The sequence below is a fragment of the Lepisosteus platostomus genome, chromosome 8, assembly GCF_059453375.1.
Source record: "Lepisosteus platostomus isolate fLepPlt1 chromosome 8, fLepPlt1.hap1, whole genome shotgun sequence".
Classification (NCBI taxonomy): domain Eukaryota; kingdom Metazoa; phylum Chordata; class Actinopteri; order Semionotiformes; family Lepisosteidae; genus Lepisosteus; species Lepisosteus platostomus.
Window position 1 is genome coordinate 25,425,549 of NC_142618.1, and position 19,614 is coordinate 25,445,162.

Below are 19,614 nucleotides of genomic sequence, written 5' to 3' on the forward strand. Positions count from 1 at the left end.
TAAGCCCAGAGTACAATTTTGCAAGGGCATCCAAGTTAGCGCTTACAAACCTTTTAACGACAAAGTAGGCAGGACCTCAATTTAAAGTCTTATCCCAAGCATGACCTCTCCTAGAGAACAGTGTACCTGTTCACCATCCTCTTTTTTGGAAATTCTGCTCCAGACGTAAAAGTACAAATCTAATGGTCCACCAACACCGCTGACAGCATGAAACTTTTTTGTTATGCTTTTCCACCCCAGCACCCATCAGATGCAGTATTGCAAAGCTTCAGAGATCTGATGAGATCACACCAGAAGGTGTTAACACTGTTTGCATGCAAAACTGGTTAAAATGTGAGGACAGGCTGCAATTACTGATAAAAACAATAGTGTTTAACACATTTAGAACACAAAATAATATCACTGTCTGTACTTAGACAGGTTTTGACATGGTGTGGTACTTTCTGATTGGCTGTCTAACAACCATGGTACTGTAGCTTATATACAGTACAACAGAACATACAGTATAGTATCTAATACAATTCCATTTGCAATAACATCTTTTACACTGTAACCTATTAATGTATAATGTTGCTTTACAGCCTTTTCCTCTATATTTCCTGTTATTTCCGACAATACTGTAGAGAAGCAAACAGTGAAGAAACACAAGTTATTAAATTATTGTTGTAAATCTCTGCAGGTGTAATAAAGAAAAGATGGTAAGTGTACAGTGTTACACCACTATATATTTTAAAATACATCTATTTGAGATTAATGAAATTAATGGAGTCTCGGGGAAGAACAAGTCAGACGAGCCGTGTTTGTACCTGGGAAGCTTGAGCAGCAGCAGGATGGCCTTGTGCAGGAGCAGAAGCCTGGGCAGCAGGTGGAGCAACAGGTGGGGAAGTCTGTCCAGGAACCTGGGCTGCTGGTTGAGGTAGTTGAGCTGGGCCTGGAGGCTGGAGGTGAGTACTTGTAGGTTCTGCTGGTGGAAAAACCTAATAAAAAAGGGAAACGGTAAAACAAGAAAAGTTAATATCCTATTAACAACCTAACAATAAGCAAGTTATAATGTTTTAGCACATCAAACATAATGGGTTGTGTAAAGTTTAAAACTTATTTTTTTATTCCACGAGATGTCTTTGTACATTTTACACAGTACTTTAAAAGCAGTATTTTTGTAATGCTGTGCAATTAAAAGTTTAGTTCTGTTACTGATATCAAATGGCTTAATTTGTTGATTGCCTTTTAACTACAGTACATTTATTTGAAAAACCAAAACAGTTGTGTCATAGTAGTTCATTCCCAATACTGATATTCTCTAGAAAACAAACATACAGTATATAGATGCATTTTAAGTGCAGGAAACATAAGATGTTACATCACATTTGGTCTACATGGATTTGTAAAAGTGCAATTTTGAATGAGTTTGCCTTCACCTACTGCAAAATCTAATTTCTAGACATTAAATGACTGTAACAATCATTGACAACAGATAGAAAAAAATGAGTGGCCTTTGCCCAATATTTCAGCTGTAGTTGTTGGTACTGTAGCATAGCAACTACGAGTACACAGGACTTTTGTGCTAGAACTAGAACACAGAGACAGTATTATAAGTATGAAGATCTTACACTATATTAGATGATTCTGAGTATAAGAGTGTTGAGACGCATGTTGAGACACAAACGTCTGCAACTATCATGTTTCTTGCATGATAATGAGATTATTTCTGTTAATACAGATCTTCTTTGCTGTGCAAGATGGTTATTACCAGCAAGAACTGAATTGATATATGGTCATTACAACTTAAGATTCTGATATGATTTTTTTTGTAATCTGAATGCTTTCATTCCACATGCTTTGCTGTTTATTGAATGGTACTAAGAGAGATTAATAGTCATCACCCACCACCTGCAATGTATAGGACTAATCAGTGCATATCTCCACCCTGTTTGCAGTTAGGTCTCTGGTGAGCATTCATGTATCCCCCTGCTGTTGATCTTCTATTTTACAGTTTGCTACAGTTGACAATGTCCGGAGCTCAGCCAGTGCCCTTTGTGAGGGATATCTGTTAATTTCATAAGGATTTTACCATTACTTCAAGATCTAAAATGAATCGACAGGAGTCTAACTTTGTGCAACACTAAATAAAAAAATAATACAGCATCTTTACTTATTGAAGCACCCTCAAACGTACTGTGTGATGATAATTCTATCAGTCCAGACATATTTTTAAATATTACACCCAAACAGATTTAGAACTTACGTCTGAATTTTGGGATGCTTCCTTCACTCTAGGAGACTGAAAAGAATAAACAAAGACAATTACTAAATGACAGGAAAAAGCTGAGCTGATATTTTGCATGAATTTCTACAAGCACTGAGGCTGGGCTATGTGTGGTGTATATTCAACATACAATACACATACTGTATATATGCAAAGTTAAACATAAATCATTGAGCTAGGCAAGGCCGTGTGGTAACTTCAGTGTTCCTGTGATGGACAGGCGTGGACCGTGTGTGTGGGTGCATGTCTGTGCCCTGTGATGGACAGGCGTGGGTCCTGTGTGTGTGGGTGCATGTCTGTGCCCTGTGATGGACAGGCGTGGACCGTGTGTGTGGGTGCATGTCTGTGCCCTGTGATGGACAGGCGTGGGTCCTGTGTGTGTGGGTGCATGTCTGTGCCCTGTGATGGACAGGCGTGGGTCCTGTGTGTGTGGGTGCATGTCTGTGCCCTGTGATGGACAGGCGTGGGTCCTGTGTGTGTGGGTGCATGTCTGTGCCCTGTGATGGACAGGCGTGGGTCCTGTGTGTGTGGGTGCATGTCTGTGCCCTGTGATGGACAGGCGTGGGTCCTGTGTGTGTGGGTGCATGTCTGTGCCCTGTGATGGACAGGCGTGGGTCCTGTGTGTGTGGGTGCATGTCTGTGCCCTGTGATGGACAGGCGTAGGCCCTGTGTGTGTGGGTGCAAGTTTGTGCCCTGTGATGATCCCAAAGCTTATCGTTCCAAGATAGTTTCTGGAAGGACATTACCCTTACGAGGAATAAGTGGCTTTCTGATAAACAGATTAATACATACAGTACTTGGAAGTGTATATTATGCAAAAGAATGTCTTCATCCTTCTATAAAAAAGCCTGCTACTATGTGCAGATCTTACAGCCAGCCCCAGACTGTAGAAATCCATGTCTTGGCTTGCTGAAAGCACCTAAAGGGATGTTGAGATTCTGTTATTCAAAGTAAAGGAGATGTTAATTTAAGTGCAGAGGAAAATCGAACCATGTTCGCTCTTCCTTGAAAGAAATGCCTATAAATGATTCTTGGTTCTAAAGCACGGTTAAAAGGGTGAAAGTACCAAAAGGTTAGCTTTTCAAAAGAACAACAATCTTCCTTACAACCACAAGAACTGAAAGATGCATGATATGGAATGAAAGGAGTTAACATTTACACTGGAACTCCTGACTCATCAACCTCTGGTGCGTTATCCATTATTTTTGAAGCACATTACCTATAGCCAAAAAAATCACGAAAAGGCTTCAAATCAAACAAAACAAAAAAAAAAGTGAGCAAAACACAAAAAATATTTTTGTGACAGGCCTAGAGCTGGTCAAGCAATAGTTACTTTAATAAAAGATGTTAAATGCTGAATTCGGTACTAAAATAAAGAAAATGCTGAAATACATTATTGTACATACCATTTTCTGAAACTGTAGTGATTTTGTTGTATTTTTAAAGATTTATGTACTGTATAAGGAAGAGGATAAAATAGATTCAAAATATTTCCATCATTTTTTTGAAAAATGATGCTTAAAAAGATTTATTTGCAACAAGCAGACTACTGATGCCAAGGTAATTTTAGTACATTACTGTTTGATAAGCTTTGCAGTTCAGCTGGTTAGTTCATAGTGCTGTTGTAGTAAAACAAAATAATTTTAAATACAGATGGCTTCCAGGAAAGGACAATCTTCAGTTCCAATGGAATGTGTATCCAGCTTTTCTACTATACTAACTGTACACTGTACATCATAAATGTTTTTGTTTGCTAATTAGGGCCCACCACAACACGAAAAAAGAAAAACACAACCAATTTAAAGAGAATAGCTAATCTCCCTAAAAATACAATCCCAATAAGGAACATAATGTTAGCAACTACAAAGGGTGCAGAAAATGTAAAGCAACATAGGGTGTTAAACACAGCAGGGTGTACTTGAATGAAAAAATGCTTCGCTGGATTTAGGATTACTTCTTATGTTTGCTATAATGTACAAGAAGGAGAGAGGATCCTTCTAAGAAACATGAAACATACACCACTTGGGTTACAGGATTCAACATCTTAAACAGGAAATGTTTTACAAATTCACCCGCAATCTACAAAAGAATAACAAATGCAAGAGTTGTGATCTGAACAGTAGAAAGCAACTTGAACTTGCCAAGGTGACAGAAAACATGGACAGTGAGGCAACATCAGGGAATCTAACTGAATATACTGTACCTCTCTTCTTTCTGCATTTCCCCTAAACTGCTAAATTATTTTCAGGCCTTTATCAGGCCAACACCATTTCGTATTGCAACTTTCCTGTGTTTTGTGTAAATATTATTAAGAAATAGACCTTGGACCCATAATTTAAAGAAATTTGTTTTTTCAAAATTAAAGTTTGTATGATTGTACCTTTTGTACCTCTGACTGATAGCTGGATGTCACATTATAGAGAAAAAAAATCACTGTAACTAATGTGTTTAGCCAGTGTCACACGTTTTAAAACAAGTGAAAAACCAAAAGCTTAAAGAAATGGAATCAAACCTGAAAAAGGTCTATATTAAAATATAAAAGTACAAAAAGCCAGGAGGTAAAAAAAGCTAACCAAAAAATTACATACACCACACAATTTGTTACAAGGAGGCTGTTGTCCTCGTATTTCATCTACAACTGTTATGAACAGTGGGAGTCTGAAGTTGATAGACACCATCACCAGATTTCTGGTCACTGATTAGATGAAGTTCAAGGTAATATTTAACACGGAGAGATCAGAGAGCACAGAACTCTTAACCTGGTTGGTTCCGTCCCTATTATATACTAATCAACACTTTCTGACACATATGAGAAATGTTAGGACATTTCTTAATGCTAACACAATCCAGAAACAATTTTAATGATGGACAAATGATACATCTGGTCTTTTTACCCTTGTACTACTACCTGCTCATTTACCTTTACCTAGAACCCATTCCTTGTTTGAGGAATGCCATCTGTATTTTTCCAAAAAAAAATAACCCTGTGCGAAGGTTGTTCAAGTGGCAGGGAAAACCGAACTTGACGCTTTGGGACATTTACTGCCTTTGGATGATGATCCTTCATATTGAAGAAGAAAAAGAAGAAGAAGAAAAAGTTTAAAAATTACACAGAACATTTCTCTAGTTTCTGTGTACTGTAAATTCTACTACAGTATTCTAGAACATACATTCAAGAAATTTGGCAAAAACTGGAAACCACTTCAGAGTTGAATGGATATTCAACTTGGCCTTTCATACTTTCATTCATTTGTTTCATTCAAATATTCAAGTGAAAAGTGATTGTTCAGGTTTATTGTCATATATACCTGAGTACAATGAAATGCATGTTTTATGATAAATAATGTACTGTAACTGTTATTTGTATATGACAAATCATAAAATGGAAGTAACTATTTCCAAAATAGTTCATTACAAACATGCTTAGATTACATCTAAATTAAAAAGTGAACAACTACGCTCAGTTCCAAAGTGTCCTGTTCAGTGGACTGGAGCCTTATCTTTACAGCTGTTGGCTGTACTCAACTCAAAACACCTAGAGATGTGCCAAATCTAGCTTTCTGCAGTTGCTGCAAATGGGAACAGACGGACAGCAGCTTTGAAGACACACCCCTACAGCAGTCTATGGAAGCAGCTGAGAAATTCATACAATGCGGGACTTCTCAATCGATACATTCAAAACCTGTCTGAATGGTTGAATGGTGAACAGCAGAAATTGGAATTGCAAAACCTTACCTTAACACTAACAGGAGCTGATCTATGCATGTAACACTTTTCAGACTCCCATTTCCTACACTAACGTCTTATAAAGTAATTATCATTACCACTATTCAACATCAGCCTCAAAGCGAAGGTCTTTCAAACAAATCTGTGCTGACATACTGTATCTTTCAGCTGTTTCTAAAATGGTTTCACTAGTAACTAGTAACTAGTAAACTAATATTTTTGTTCCATTAAAACATCAAGTTTAAAGACAAAAGTCCCTGCACCTAAATAAAAAAAACTGTTTCCTGAGATCACAGTTGTCAAAACTATATAGCTCCGCACAAATAAAACCACCATCATCCAGAGCCACAAGTACATTGTAAGAAGGAACATAAATAAGACAAATTTCAGCCCAGTCTCATTAATATTGTCTTTTGCACAAAATAAGTAATGTGTTCAGAAATGTTATAAAACTATAAGTTTCAAAAACACTAGGAAAAAGAAAGGTTTTACTAATTTTTATAAGAAAAAAAATCTGAATACACACTACTGAATACACACTACTGAATACAGTAGTACGCAAAATCCTACACTCAGAACTATATGTTGAATTATGACACTGAATCTGGCAGTGTATACTGTAGACTACAAATGACATTGCACACGTGCCATGATAAAGTCTTACTTCACAATGCTATTTTGACCAGTTTATAAATAATGGATTGTTTTCATACTTGTATTCTGTATAGAGTTTCAAAGGAAACACTAAAACGTTTCCCATAAGTTGAAAAATAGTTTTCACTGTTTCCATGAAGACAGTCAAACATGCAGAAACAAGAATTGCAGTAAACAAAACCTGACTTTCCTTGCATCAACACATCATTTCTTCCTTTGCTTTCTTCACTTGTAAGAAGTTGCAGAATGAGGCCTGAGCTCTGTATTTGTGAAGCACGTCCGAATGACAGCACAGTGGCCTGTGCCCTTGCTCACCCTTAACTGTGCCACTGCGGCCTTGCCCTCTTCGCTTTCCTCGTCCAGCTCGTCGTCGCTCCACTCCCACTCCCCGTCCTCCGTCTTATGGAGCCGCCCGCTGGAGCCCGGCACACGCCGGACCTTGGGTGACAGAAAAAAAAACGCTGGGGACTAGCATTTTAACCGTTCAATTGTTTTTTTTTTCTTTTTAAATTAATTAAGTTGATACAAAATTTAATAACATTCTTTCACACTGCTCTGGGTTCAGCTTCTGGTGGGTTTCCTCTGGGTGGTCCGATTTCCTTCCACAGTACAAAAACGTACTGTTGTGCTAATTGGTTTCTGGGAAAACTTGGCCTGGTGTGAGCGCATGTGAGTCTGTGTGTGCCATGCGATGGACTGGTGTCCTGTTCAGGGTGTAACCTGCCTTGCACCTGTTGCCTACCAGGATAGCCTCTGGCTCCCCCATAACCCTGTATTTGGATAAAGCGATTAGAAAATGGATCCTGGCACTGTGGACTATCCTGCAGTCACTGTAAAAACTTTCTTAACATTTCAAGCAGCTATGTGACATGTCTGCTGATATGAAGACATACTGCTGTACTGTAGCCTCCCTGTTAACTTTGCATTTTGTGGTTTTTAGCTTCGCCTGTTCAAATGAATCTGCCATAAACTAAGGTTTGTCTGACTTTTGGAGTTAAAAATGGGGCTTCTTAAGGTAGAGCATACATAAGAAACAAGTGTGCTTGCAACTAACCTGTGTTGTGTTCTACACTACTTCTATCACTACCACTACTACAAACTTTAAAAGGAGTTAACTTAAGATACCCTTAGACTTCTACAAAACTAATTTCCTGTGTGGGTTTTACTTCCAGCATAAATTACAGATCAAATATATAAATATCAGATATGAATTGTTTTTTGAGACTTAAGTGTCTGAAAACATCAAATGATATTCATCTCTCCTGTAGTCAGCAACTTTAGTTGAATCCCTTACCTTTTTGGATCTTTCTGTGATTGTAGGCGCCCGTTGTAGTAGCTTTTCTTGTAAATATTCTTTGTTCTACATGTGAGAGCAAAAATGGGATGGGTAAGAATTTCAGCCCAAATTTCACACTTCAATTTGAACAAAAAGAGCAGCCCAACTAAAATCTATTTATTCTGTGTTCAAACTAACGACTCTCTTACTGGTTCTTGACAATGTCCTCAGACCGCCTTTAACATTTGGAAATCCAGGTTCAGAGGGAAGTCTACCAACAGCACTTACAGTAGCAGCTGGATTTCTTTAGAGGCTTCCCTTCCCAGTAGCCTTGACAAGGCTCAGCCTTACTTAACCTCTCAGATGTGATGTGGTATAGAAGGGGGTGATGCTGCTGTCTTAATACAAATACAAACACTTACTTTTGCTAGCACTCAAGTGATTTATATGTCATCATTATATTACATTGTATAGATTACGTTAAAGTGTTAAGATGTACATTTTTTCCCCATTGCAGGATGTTGCACATATTTGACAAGGTCAGCACGATCCTTGTGTGCTGTAGCTGGATACCATCTTATGGACTTTTTTCCTTATATTTACTGTGAACTGTAGTTTGTAGTCCTCGTCCAAATCTCTTGAGTACTGTGTACTACAGGGTAACTGATGTTTCACAGTACAGAAACCACATGCAGATTGTATTGGAGGCACATTTTGCATTTGCGACATCCAAATGGTGAAGTAATTAAGAATAATGCAAGTCCACATAATGATTTATCGACAGTGATGCATGATGCAAGTTTAATGGCTAAGGGCCTAAATCTTAAAACCGCTTATCCTGCAGTCCAGTTGTTCAGGCTCATACTGCATCAGATAGTGAGAGAAGCATCTGCTGGGGGTGTTAATCCCACTTTTTGTTACAGTAAAAGACAATTCAAAAGCAGCTCCAGCTGAACAATGTAAGGAATTTTGGCATGCCTCTGATTAGCTAAACAAAGTACATTGGGATTAATAGCTGCAAAAGAAATAAAAAATTGACATTGTTTAACAGTATGGCAGAAGAGAGTGCTAAACCTTCCCTTTCAGCAGGAATGCGGTTTGCTGACGCCGTTTCAAAACTAAATTGACATGAAGCAGAACCCCGAGAGTGCAAGAACATTTACCTTTGCCTTCTGGAAGAATTTGTGCTTTAGAAGCTCTAATGATGTTGGTCTGAAACAGAAATAAGTAATAAGTAATAAGTAGGGCTTTATTTGGGTTTAATACACCGTTTCCTGCTTCAGTACATAGTTTTACATTAAATGTAAAACTGCTGAAATATCCACATCTTAAAATGATGGCTATTATTTACAGTACATTAGGAGACAAAACATGTCCAATATGGTCAACTGAAAAGAAACAAGGATTATGTAATGGGAAACAATATTGGCTCTTGGGGGATTTTGTTAGAGAGCTTATCAAGGACATCATCAGCAAACTAAAATTATCATAAAGTGGTCAAAAATCAATTTAAAACAGGTCTGAATTTGTTAAAATAATCAATATTTAGACCCTTTTTTACGCAAAATGCATCTAACAAGGCACTTCAAAATGTATATATTATTAAGAAGCTGACAGTACAAATAAAAAAGGAAACACTGGCCTCCATTAATCTTTAACTTCACATTCTTGACAATTTTCAAAGTTGAAAATTTTTGACAAAGTTTTATGCCAGTTACATGAGTTGTACATTCTTAGCCTGTATGAACAGCATGATCTCCAATAAAACAGCTGTGTAGTTACTGTAAGTATGAGATGTTATCACTTCACCCAACTGGGATCTCTCAAATGCAAAAGAAGCAGCTTAAAAAAAGGATTTGCTCCAATTACTGAAACATCACTACCATCATTCTGCTACTCAGATACAGTTATTGTACTGTATGATGACATACTGTTAATAGCTGAATTTAATTTACAGGACACTGGAATAAGCCAGGTACTGTTAGAATCATGGAGATTTGAGATGAATCCTAATGATTTACAACATCATCAGTGGGTGAAGTTACACTGGTTACTGTTGCAGTTATTACTATAAAAATAACACCTTCCTTTTTACTAGTTGACATGGGAGATAGTTTCATGAGCTGCTCAAAACAAATCCTGGGATGATGACTACAAGTTTAAAAAAAACAAGGGAAGTATTTTAGACTGTACATTTAAAGCAGAAACAAACCTACAGTATGTTAAGAAAAGTACTCTGGTGTTCTACCACTTATTAATCACTAGCGAGGCATTTTACTGCAACATAAAGGATATTTCTGAAATCTTTACTTTCTGGATTATTAAAATAAGGGTTATTTGTAAACCCAGTGGTTTTTCTTATTGGTTTTCACCTCATGCTTCTTTTCTATGCTTTATCTGGCTGTTAGAAGGCAGAATCCTGTTTTTATCAGATTATTTTGATGTTGTTCATTTTATGCTCTGATGTCCAAATCTTCTGAAAGATGCTCTGTTTACATTATGAAGAATTAATACAAGTGAATTAGTTTTATAATATTTTAGAAACATTTTTTCTTATACTGTAATTTGTCCTATAATGACCTCAATGGCTTGTTTACAAAGCATTCTCAAACTGTTCAACTGTTTGAAGACTTTCCAGTCCTAGAGCTTTAATTTCTGTTTTATGTTTTCTACAAAAACGTTTTTTTAAAATACCCTCCTCTGTGACATAACTGCAGATTTGTCAATTTTATTGTTTAAAGCATAACACATTACAACACAGATTAAAGTACATCACAACAATTATAACAGCTGCTTCAACATCAACTGTGAAATTTAGAGCCATGGTTCTCATCCCTAATCCATGGTTCTAACTGTGCACTCATCAATAAAGACCAACCGATCTGTAGCCCATTAAGTCAAGCCTTTATATGGAGATTAAGAAGTGGGATATAGTAAGTAATTAAGGTGCTTTCTAAAAAGCTTTCAGAAAACAGTCTCCCCTAATTCAGACATGTTGTACTGAACTAGTAGAGTGTTTGACATAGTGTCATTTCCATTGGCCTGAACAACAAATTGGTCAGCTATTGAGAGCTGTTTTTACAGAAATAAGGCAGCAACTCCTTTATAAACAAGCTAGAGGGATACGTTCCGCATGGTTAATTGCTTAGCAAGAGCGCTCCTGTTTCTTTGGATTACAAAGCTAAAGCAAGCTAAACAGGTTAAAATGTCTAATTGAGCAAGAGGTCCAATTAATTAAAGGAATCAATTAGCCTATGAACTTAGTTACGAACTTACACCAAAAGACAGAGGGTTCCTTGAGTAGTAGGCTTAGATCATGAGTCTTTCAATTGGAATAGGTTTGTCATGAAAAGGGCTACTCGGAAACATCTATATTTGACCTACTGTATGCCCTGGGAATTAAGTGGAAAGACTTGAAAAGAGCTTTCCACAAAAAAGCTGCATTCAGCAGAGCTCAAATGTATTGTTTAGCTAGGCAATCTGTGAGATATAACAATGAGGTAAAATTTCCATGATAATATCAAAGCACAATTAGCACCACTACATTAATGTTTAATGGAAGGTTCGATGTCATATATATATATAAATGACAACCTACCACATTGTCATCTGTACAACGCATATTGATGTGATGAACGGGAGTCTTGCCTTTGTCTACAATAATAACATTTCTTTTTTGTAAAAATACTGTGTTTCAGAAACCCCAAAAAATAAATACAATGACTAAAGGCAGAGTCTGGCAGATGACAACCGTTAAAAAAAACATTCATCGTTCCAGCTTAAATATTCTTGTACGATAAAACTCTTATTGATCAGATATCTCTTCCTAGAGAAGGAATACCAATGAATTACCTTTTCTCTGGGTCCTTTTGAAGACAAAGGGAGATCATCTTCCTGAAAGACTTGCCATATTTTTTTACCGTCTCTTTATCCATGACACCCGTTTCCAAGCAAGGAGGGTCGTTCTGCAGGGTTAGCATTAACACCTGGAGAGAATAAATAGTAATCAGCACCATGGAGCATGCAGAGTACAGTATGTCTGTTTATGGCAGAAAACCCAGGTCTATCTTGATATCTTTGTTAACATTTTATTGTTATGTACAATAAGTCAATAAGAACAAATTCTCAAACACCACAAATCAAACGATGATTTGGAGGTCATTTATAGAGAAGGACATTCACTGGAGCAATCTTAATGAAGTAACTTGTTCAACGGTACACCAGCAGTTTGTTTCCCTTACTCAGTTAGTAAAACAGGTCTTATTTCTGTTTTTCAAGAATGGCCGGAAGTGCTATACTGTACCTCATATTTGAGAAGTGTGATCATTAGAACATTTTGTATTTGTAACTGATTAAATAATGTTATTACAAATGAGGTATTTTAGGTGGGTTTAACTGATGGCAACACTATATATCATATCCTTTAAAATAAGGGCAAAGAACTGAAAGAAATTTGAAAGACTTAAATAAACCTCTGAAGGAAATGTATCAACTTGTAACAGTGCAGTAATGTATTAGAAAAGTAATCAAACACAATAAGAAAACCTTTGAAAATTCAATTGTCACCGGCCAAGTGACCAGGCTTGGCTCAAAAGAAAAGAAACTCCCACAAAGCAGTCTTCAAATGCAAATAAAACTGGATTTATTGCCAAACAAAATAGGGTTAACAAAAAAAACCCTCACAGGAGTACTCTCCACACCTTTCCTCCAAGGCACCCTCCTCCATACTGAGCTCTACCAGTCCCTTTTATAGCCCCTCCTATCCCAGGGCCCTTTTCTCTTAAAGGGACTTGCTCATATCTGGTGGACAATTTTTAAACAAATAAAGTACTTAATTCAAATTCAGAGTAAACTGCAAAGTTTAACAAAGTCACGCAACATCTTTTATACATTTAAAACAAACAAATAATCATACATTAGTTATTTATAGATGGCCTACTAGTAACCTTTCCCTTTAAGATCAACAGTGTTTTTAGTACTGCTGATGTGGCAGTGTGGGGAACTACAAACTACAAAGAGAATGTGACGGTTGGCCATGTTGTCCTACACAACACAATACTCCAACGGGGAACACTGCAGTGATTTTAGGGGAACAACAAAAAGGGTAAGTATCATTCACACTTCATTTGTATCACATACACACTCTCAAACATACCAGAAGGGTAGAGGGAAATATTGGAGTATTTCACATTGTAAAAGAAATAAATAAAACAAGCACCCTGTCACATCAATATATATTAATTGTATAATGCCACAAACATAAGTAAGAAAGTACAGACCTAAATGATAACATACTGTATATATGGGGCCTTAACTATGTTGTGTTTATGCCCATAAAGTACATGTAGCCATCGATTGCAAAAAGATTAATAAGATGAGTCTGCAAAAATTAATTTCACTATTACCATATTTTACTGCATGTAACTGTACTCAATGTTTTGCAATAGACTTTACTGTAACATTTAATTAGCAGGGAATTACACTGGTTTTAAATGAGTATCTTCATGTGTAAGTTTTTATTTGGCAGCCACTGGGTTTATCTTAAAATTCAGCCTTCAGATACAGATCTTTGTTTATGCAGTCCCTATTGCCTTAGCAATTTTTCATTTCCCAGAGTGCATGTTCTGAATAATTTATAAATATCTGAATCAACATCCAACTTTATTTTGTTTAGAGGAAGGCTAACAGACATCACTTTAGGCTAGGACAGCAGTGAAAACTGTCATTTCCCCCAAAAAAGTATATAGATCAAAACCACAGCACAAAATGCAAAACAGTGCATACAAGTGACAGGAGAAGAAGTCAAAATAAAAAATGGAAGCCTCAGAATAACACTCAAATTTTAATTAACTGTAAGACGTTCGACTTCACAAATTTGCTTTGTTAAAAATCTGCCTAATGATAGTGGTAAACCATGTTGTGAAAACTTGATGTCAAATATTCTCATGACAGAAGAGAGTCTTAAAAGTTGAAAATGTTATTCTTCTCGGATGAACTTCACCCTGAAGCGGCTTATATATTCTGATGCACCCCATAGCTAAGCAGTCTGAGTCCTTGTGCACTTGTTAAGGTCTCCTTTGTTACAATGGTTATAGCTAAAGTTCAAGATGAAAAGACCTGCCCAAGATCTGCGTGGTGGCTGCTAAAAAGAACAAGAGGACCTCATCTGCATCAGGTATATCACCACCCACCCCTGGGACCTGTAATGTGCTGTACAGATGTTTTTTTGTCCTGGTGGAAAAGCAGGCCACTTTGGATCTCATGATGGAATACATAAGACTGTCTGCACTTATGTACAGATGCAGCCATTCAAAGTGCGCGGTACAGACACGTACCGCAGGTAATTAGCTGCGGTGTCGCGTATCATGACGCAAGATGACCTGGGTACCGCGGTACGTGATTGGTTGACCGACAGGGGCACTCGTGGTCCGTTGGTCTGTCGCAGAAAGACTTACTGTAAACGTCTTTACTGTGCCCGTTGTAGATATTGAATTTTACCACTGAAGGGAAATCTTAGTAGCTGAGCATAAAAAGAATAGGAGCATACTGTAACGCGTGTGAAGGCCATAAACGATATTAATTTTGGAACATAAACATACAGTATATAGCTGGTCTTGGTACTTTAAAGAAAAAAATACACACCAGTATTCCATTTCTCCCTAAACATTTTAAGCTTCGAAGTCTTTAACTAACGTGATACCGGAGTCAACAAGCATACTTTTAGAATTTGATTAATAGGGAATATAATATGGAATCGCGTATCTAAAGAATTTAATAACGGAATGATTATATTCGTGTACTGCGACAGGGCTGTGTAGGGCTGTTTCGCCTCCCTGTTCATGAAAGTTGTCTTGTAGCCTACTGGTCTACGTGCCTGACTAATAACTGGCAGGTTGTGTGTTCGAATCCAGCTGGTGCTGGACTTTTCTTTTAACAAACATTTCTTCGAAAAAATAGAATAGCGATATTATGGACAATCAATTGACTTTTATATTTCAAAATATCACAACATGATCGATTTTAAGTCATTTTTGATAACAATGAATAGTCACCTTCTTCCCTTCTGACAGCGGTTCCTGCTTCTACTTCCTGCTTCTATTGTGTGTGTGTGCAACAGAGTAAATTTTTCTAGAGAAATGGAGGCTGGACAGTATGCGTTACAATATAAACATTTATATTGATTTAAATCGTGTTCTGATTTAAATCACAAACGCGTGTTTAATTATATGTGTTTTTTAATCATAATCAGGCTAATGCAACATAAATTGATACAGTATCTTTGTCTTCTAAGTATCTTAATAAACTTTCAGCATAGCTTTCTACCCGTCAAGATTTATATTTCTTGGGATTTTGGGATCAAATGTGGAAGGATTAGATTGTAATCGTTTTTATTTGTCAAATACGTGATTGTATTTCTGAATGTTATGTGACACCTACAGTAGTTCACTGCTTTAAATACATCGAATTAAGAAAGTTATGTGTAGCACTTTAGATCTTTTTTCTGAACCAGGGAAAATCTGATCATGTTTCTCTATAACAATAATAAAAAACTTTATTTTACATATCGCCTTTAAAAGTGGCATCTCAAAGCAATACAGTAGATCGAAAAACAGTTAAAAGGGACCAAATTAAATACCAGACAATCGCAAACGCGTTTTCAATAAAATTATTTTATTCATTCAGCAGAGAGAGACACACACACCGGTTTTCATTGACAAAATTGTTTTTTTTTCAATTCCTCTTGTCTAACAGGAATGTTTTGTTTGTGGACAGACTGTTAGACTAGAGGAAAAGAGCGCCTCCTCCTACGAAGCATTAATCGCGTATCTAAGGAAAACTGCAGTATACCTTTGTTCATGCACATCATTATACAGTATCTCACTTTGTATTTCGATAAAAAAAATCGTTTGCCCAGCCACTTTTGTTGTTATTGTTTTTATGTTGTTATGTTACATTATAATTTGGGTGTCTCCTCTTGCCAGAAAGCTCTAAATTGCAACGTAAATTGCAAAAATGCACTTGGAATCTGTCCAAGCCCTCCTACGAAAATTATTTAAACTGCGACACTGATCATTCATCTCTAAATAAACTTTATTTTATATAGCGTTTTAAGCGAATAGGTAATTAGATTGCTCATAAACCTAATCGCTTTTTCTACATAAACACAGCGGGATTGCTCTCTGAAAATGCTTTTCCTTTATATTTAGGCTCAGATTTCAACTATAGATCGTATTATTATAAACTTTCTTGGAAAAATGTATTTTATGTAAACCATGTTTGCTATTAATTCATTTGGGGCTAAAATACGTTCATTGTCTTCCAATCGAGTCGAGTTGACATTGGAAGCTTGCCACTCCCAGACTGTTAAACCAACGCATTAGCATGTTAAAGCGATTCTATTGAGGGAGGAGCCCAGCTACCACTTAACACTGTACTTCCTACTTTGAAAACCGGTTTAATTCGTCACAGCCAGCACTCCGGCAGAGAGGGGGTTGAGTAAAGTGGAAGCAGGCGAGATTTCCAGCAAAAGACACCTCCCCCCCCCTCAAAAACCCAGTAAGCAGTAATGCTTTAAGTTGAAAATCGAGGTAGATTTTGAGGATGATAAAGAGGATAAACTGGGATGGGAGGAGGGTTTGGTTTTGCATAAGGGGCGGGATTATGATAATTGGAGGAATTTGCGAGAGTATAATGGTTTGATATATTTGATTTTGTATTGTGGTCGTTATCTATGTTTTTGGTTGGTATTATGTTTATATGGTTGTTTTTGTTGGTTGGTTGTTATTATGGTTATTAATAATACGATCTATAGTTGAAATCTGAGCCTAAATAAAAAGAAAAAGCAAGTGATTAGGTTTATGAGCAATCTAATTACTTATTCGTTTAAAGTGCTATATAAAATAAAGTTTATTATTAATTTGCTAGACAGAGCGGTGAACATTATTATGCATAAGACAAAGATAACGAAATCTGTGTACACTGTAAGGTTTTTACTTCTTAAACTTTTAAAATACACGTTTCGAACAGAAATAATTCCTCTTCCTGGTACAGTACTGTATGTATAGCAAACCAGCACGTCTTTTTTCTCCAATCAGAGGGGTGTCAGATGGTGTCAGTCAATCACCATTCTGAAGCCCTACCATAATCTCTGGTATGGGGAGACCCCAGAATTCTGTCCCATAGTTTAGACAGATGATAGATACTTTTATTGATCCCGTGAGGGAAATAAAGTAAATCATTTTCATTTTAGGAAATTATTAAACGCTCGGTTAAAAGCAAAGGAGATTGTCTGTTATAGTGGACATAAAAACAAGAGTTCGCTGGCATTATATCCTAGAAGACACAGACCAGGAGAATGCCCGCAGCGTAAAAGAAAATGCCAGATGAACTGGGCGTTTGCCCAGCGTAGTTATAGTGGACATAAAAACAAGAGTTCGCTGGCATTATATAATTATACGAATTACACGAATATAATTATATCTTATTAATTTCTTGAGATACGCGATTCTTTTAATACAGTCTTTGCTGTGCTCTAGAGCATCCTTGTGATATTTCGAGCTCTGGTTGAATGATAAGTGTCGCAGTTTAAATCATTTTCGTAGTTAGAAATTATGGAACGCTCTGTTAAAAGCAAGGGAGTTTTTATGTCCGTTGCAGTTCTTTTGCAACATGAATATAATTATATCGTTATTAATTTCTTGAGATACGCGATTCCATATTATATTCCCTTTTAATCAAATTCTAAAAGTATGCTTGTTGACTCCGGTATCACATTAGTTAAAGATTTCGATGCTTAAAATGTTTAGGGAGAAATGGAATACTGGTGTGTATGTTTTCTTTAAAGTACCGAGACCAGCCATATACTGTATGTTTAAGTTCCAAAATTAATATCGTTTATGGACTTCACACGCGTTGCAGTATGCTCCTATTCTTTTTATGCTCAGGCACTAAGATTTCCCTTCTGCTTTATGTAAGGATGGTATCAAAAGCAATCTTAAGTGGTGAGAAAGCTGTGCTCAATGTATTTAAGGGACTTAAAAGTAAAAGGAGATGCTTCATATTGCTTGACTAATTTTAAAAACTAAGTTATAAATGCAGACGCTCCCTCGGTGAACTGCTCTGGTACGCCGGCTCTTACACAGTGCCTGTCGGCTGTAAGTGTACAATATACATACCCAACACTGCTTGTACCCATCTGTCATGCAAATAAAACACCTTGAATCGAATTGAATTGAGGGGAGAGGGGGGGAATACTAAAGCCAATACTGGCTCAATACCCTCAATGGGCTTTGACATGCTAATGCGTTGGTTTAACAGTCCGGGTGTGGCAAGCTTCCAATGTCAACTCGACTCGATTGGAAGACAATGAACGTATTTTAGCCCTAAATGAATTAATAGCAAACATGGTTTACATAAAATACATTTTTCCAAGAAAGTTTATAATAATACAATCTATAGTTGAAATCTGAGCCTAAATATAAAGGAAAAGCATTTTCAGAGAGCAATCCTGCTGTGTTTATGTAGAAAAAGCAATTAGGTTTATGAGCAATCTAATTACCTATTCGCTTAAAACGCTATATAAAATAAAGTTTATTTAGAGATGAATGATCAGTGTCGCAGTTTAAATAATTTTTGTAGGAGGGCTTGGACAGATTCCAAGTGCATTTTTCCAAGGCTAGAATACAGTTAGTCTAAGCTTAATCAGCTTATTTAAAATTAATTTTTTGAATCCCCGGTGGAACACACTCCATAGGAATCAGCGCTTTTATACAGTATATCGCCTTTAAACACATATATTTAAACACGCGTTTACGATTTAAATCAAAACGCTATTCAAATCAATATAAATGTATATTTTGTAACGCATAGGTGACTATTCATTGTTATTAAAAAGACTTAAATTCGATCATGTTGTGATATTTAGAAATATAAATTTGTTTGGTGCGAGTGAGGTTTTATTTAATCTCTGACCAAGGGAAACGTTTCATTTTTTAAAATAAATGTTTGTTAAAAAATAAAGTCATAGTTCCATGGGATTCAATCACAGACCATGTGACATGGGAGTCAGGAAACTAACACACAGCGCCACCGGATTTAATAACGCAATAAAAACGCTATAAAATAATGTAACTAGGCACAGAAAAAGTTTACAGCAAAGTACAATAATAAATGCTGACCATGACTTTAGAAGCATAAATTACCTTACACTCAATTTAAACACAAGCTGTCTTTCTGTATGAACCTCTAAGCTGGTTCATACAGAAATGTAGAAATGCATTAGCCTGATTATGATTAAAAAACACATAATAAAACACGCGTTTGTGATTTAAATCAGAACACGATTTAAATCAATATAAATGTTTATATTGTAACGCATATATATATATATCAGCCTCCATTTCTCTATAAAAATTTACTCTATTGCACACACAAACACATACACAATAGAAGCAGGAACCGCTGTCAGAAGGGAAGAAGGTGACTATTCATTGTTATCAAAAATGACTTAAAATCGATCATGTTGTGATATTTTGAAATATAAAAGTCAATTGATTGTCCATAATATCGCTATTCTATTTTTTCGAAGAAATGTTTGTTAAAAGAAAAGTCCAGCACCAGCTGGATTAGAACACACAACCTGCCAGTTATTAGTCAGGCACGTAGACCAGTAGGCTACAAGACAACTCGCATG

At 36.5% G+C, this 19,614-nt stretch overlaps 1 protein-coding gene across 2 annotated transcripts in view; it reads right to left on the reverse strand.

Moving 5' to 3' along the window:
* Nucleotides 1-19,614, reverse strand: part of oxsr1b (oxidative stress responsive kinase 1b) — a 141,330-nt gene that overhangs the window by 11,604 nt on the left and 110,112 nt on the right. Inside the window, exons 8-14 of one of the 2 annotated variants that reach the window (XM_088642973.1) lie at nt 11,775-11,908; nt 9,086-9,134; nt 7,941-8,006; nt 6,962-7,084; nt 5,310-5,327; nt 2,246-2,281; nt 807-977 (exon numbers count right to left, since the gene is read on the reverse strand). In XM_088642973.1, the coding sequence (XP_088499099.1) occupies nt 807-977; nt 2,246-2,281; nt 5,310-5,327; nt 6,962-7,084; nt 7,941-8,006; nt 9,086-9,134; nt 11,775-11,908 (597 nt within the window). The remainder of the gene's footprint in view (nt 1-806; nt 978-2,245; nt 2,282-5,309; nt 5,328-6,961; nt 7,085-7,940; nt 8,007-9,085; nt 9,135-11,774; nt 11,909-19,614) is intronic. The other variant, XM_088642974.1, reaches the window with a different exon arrangement.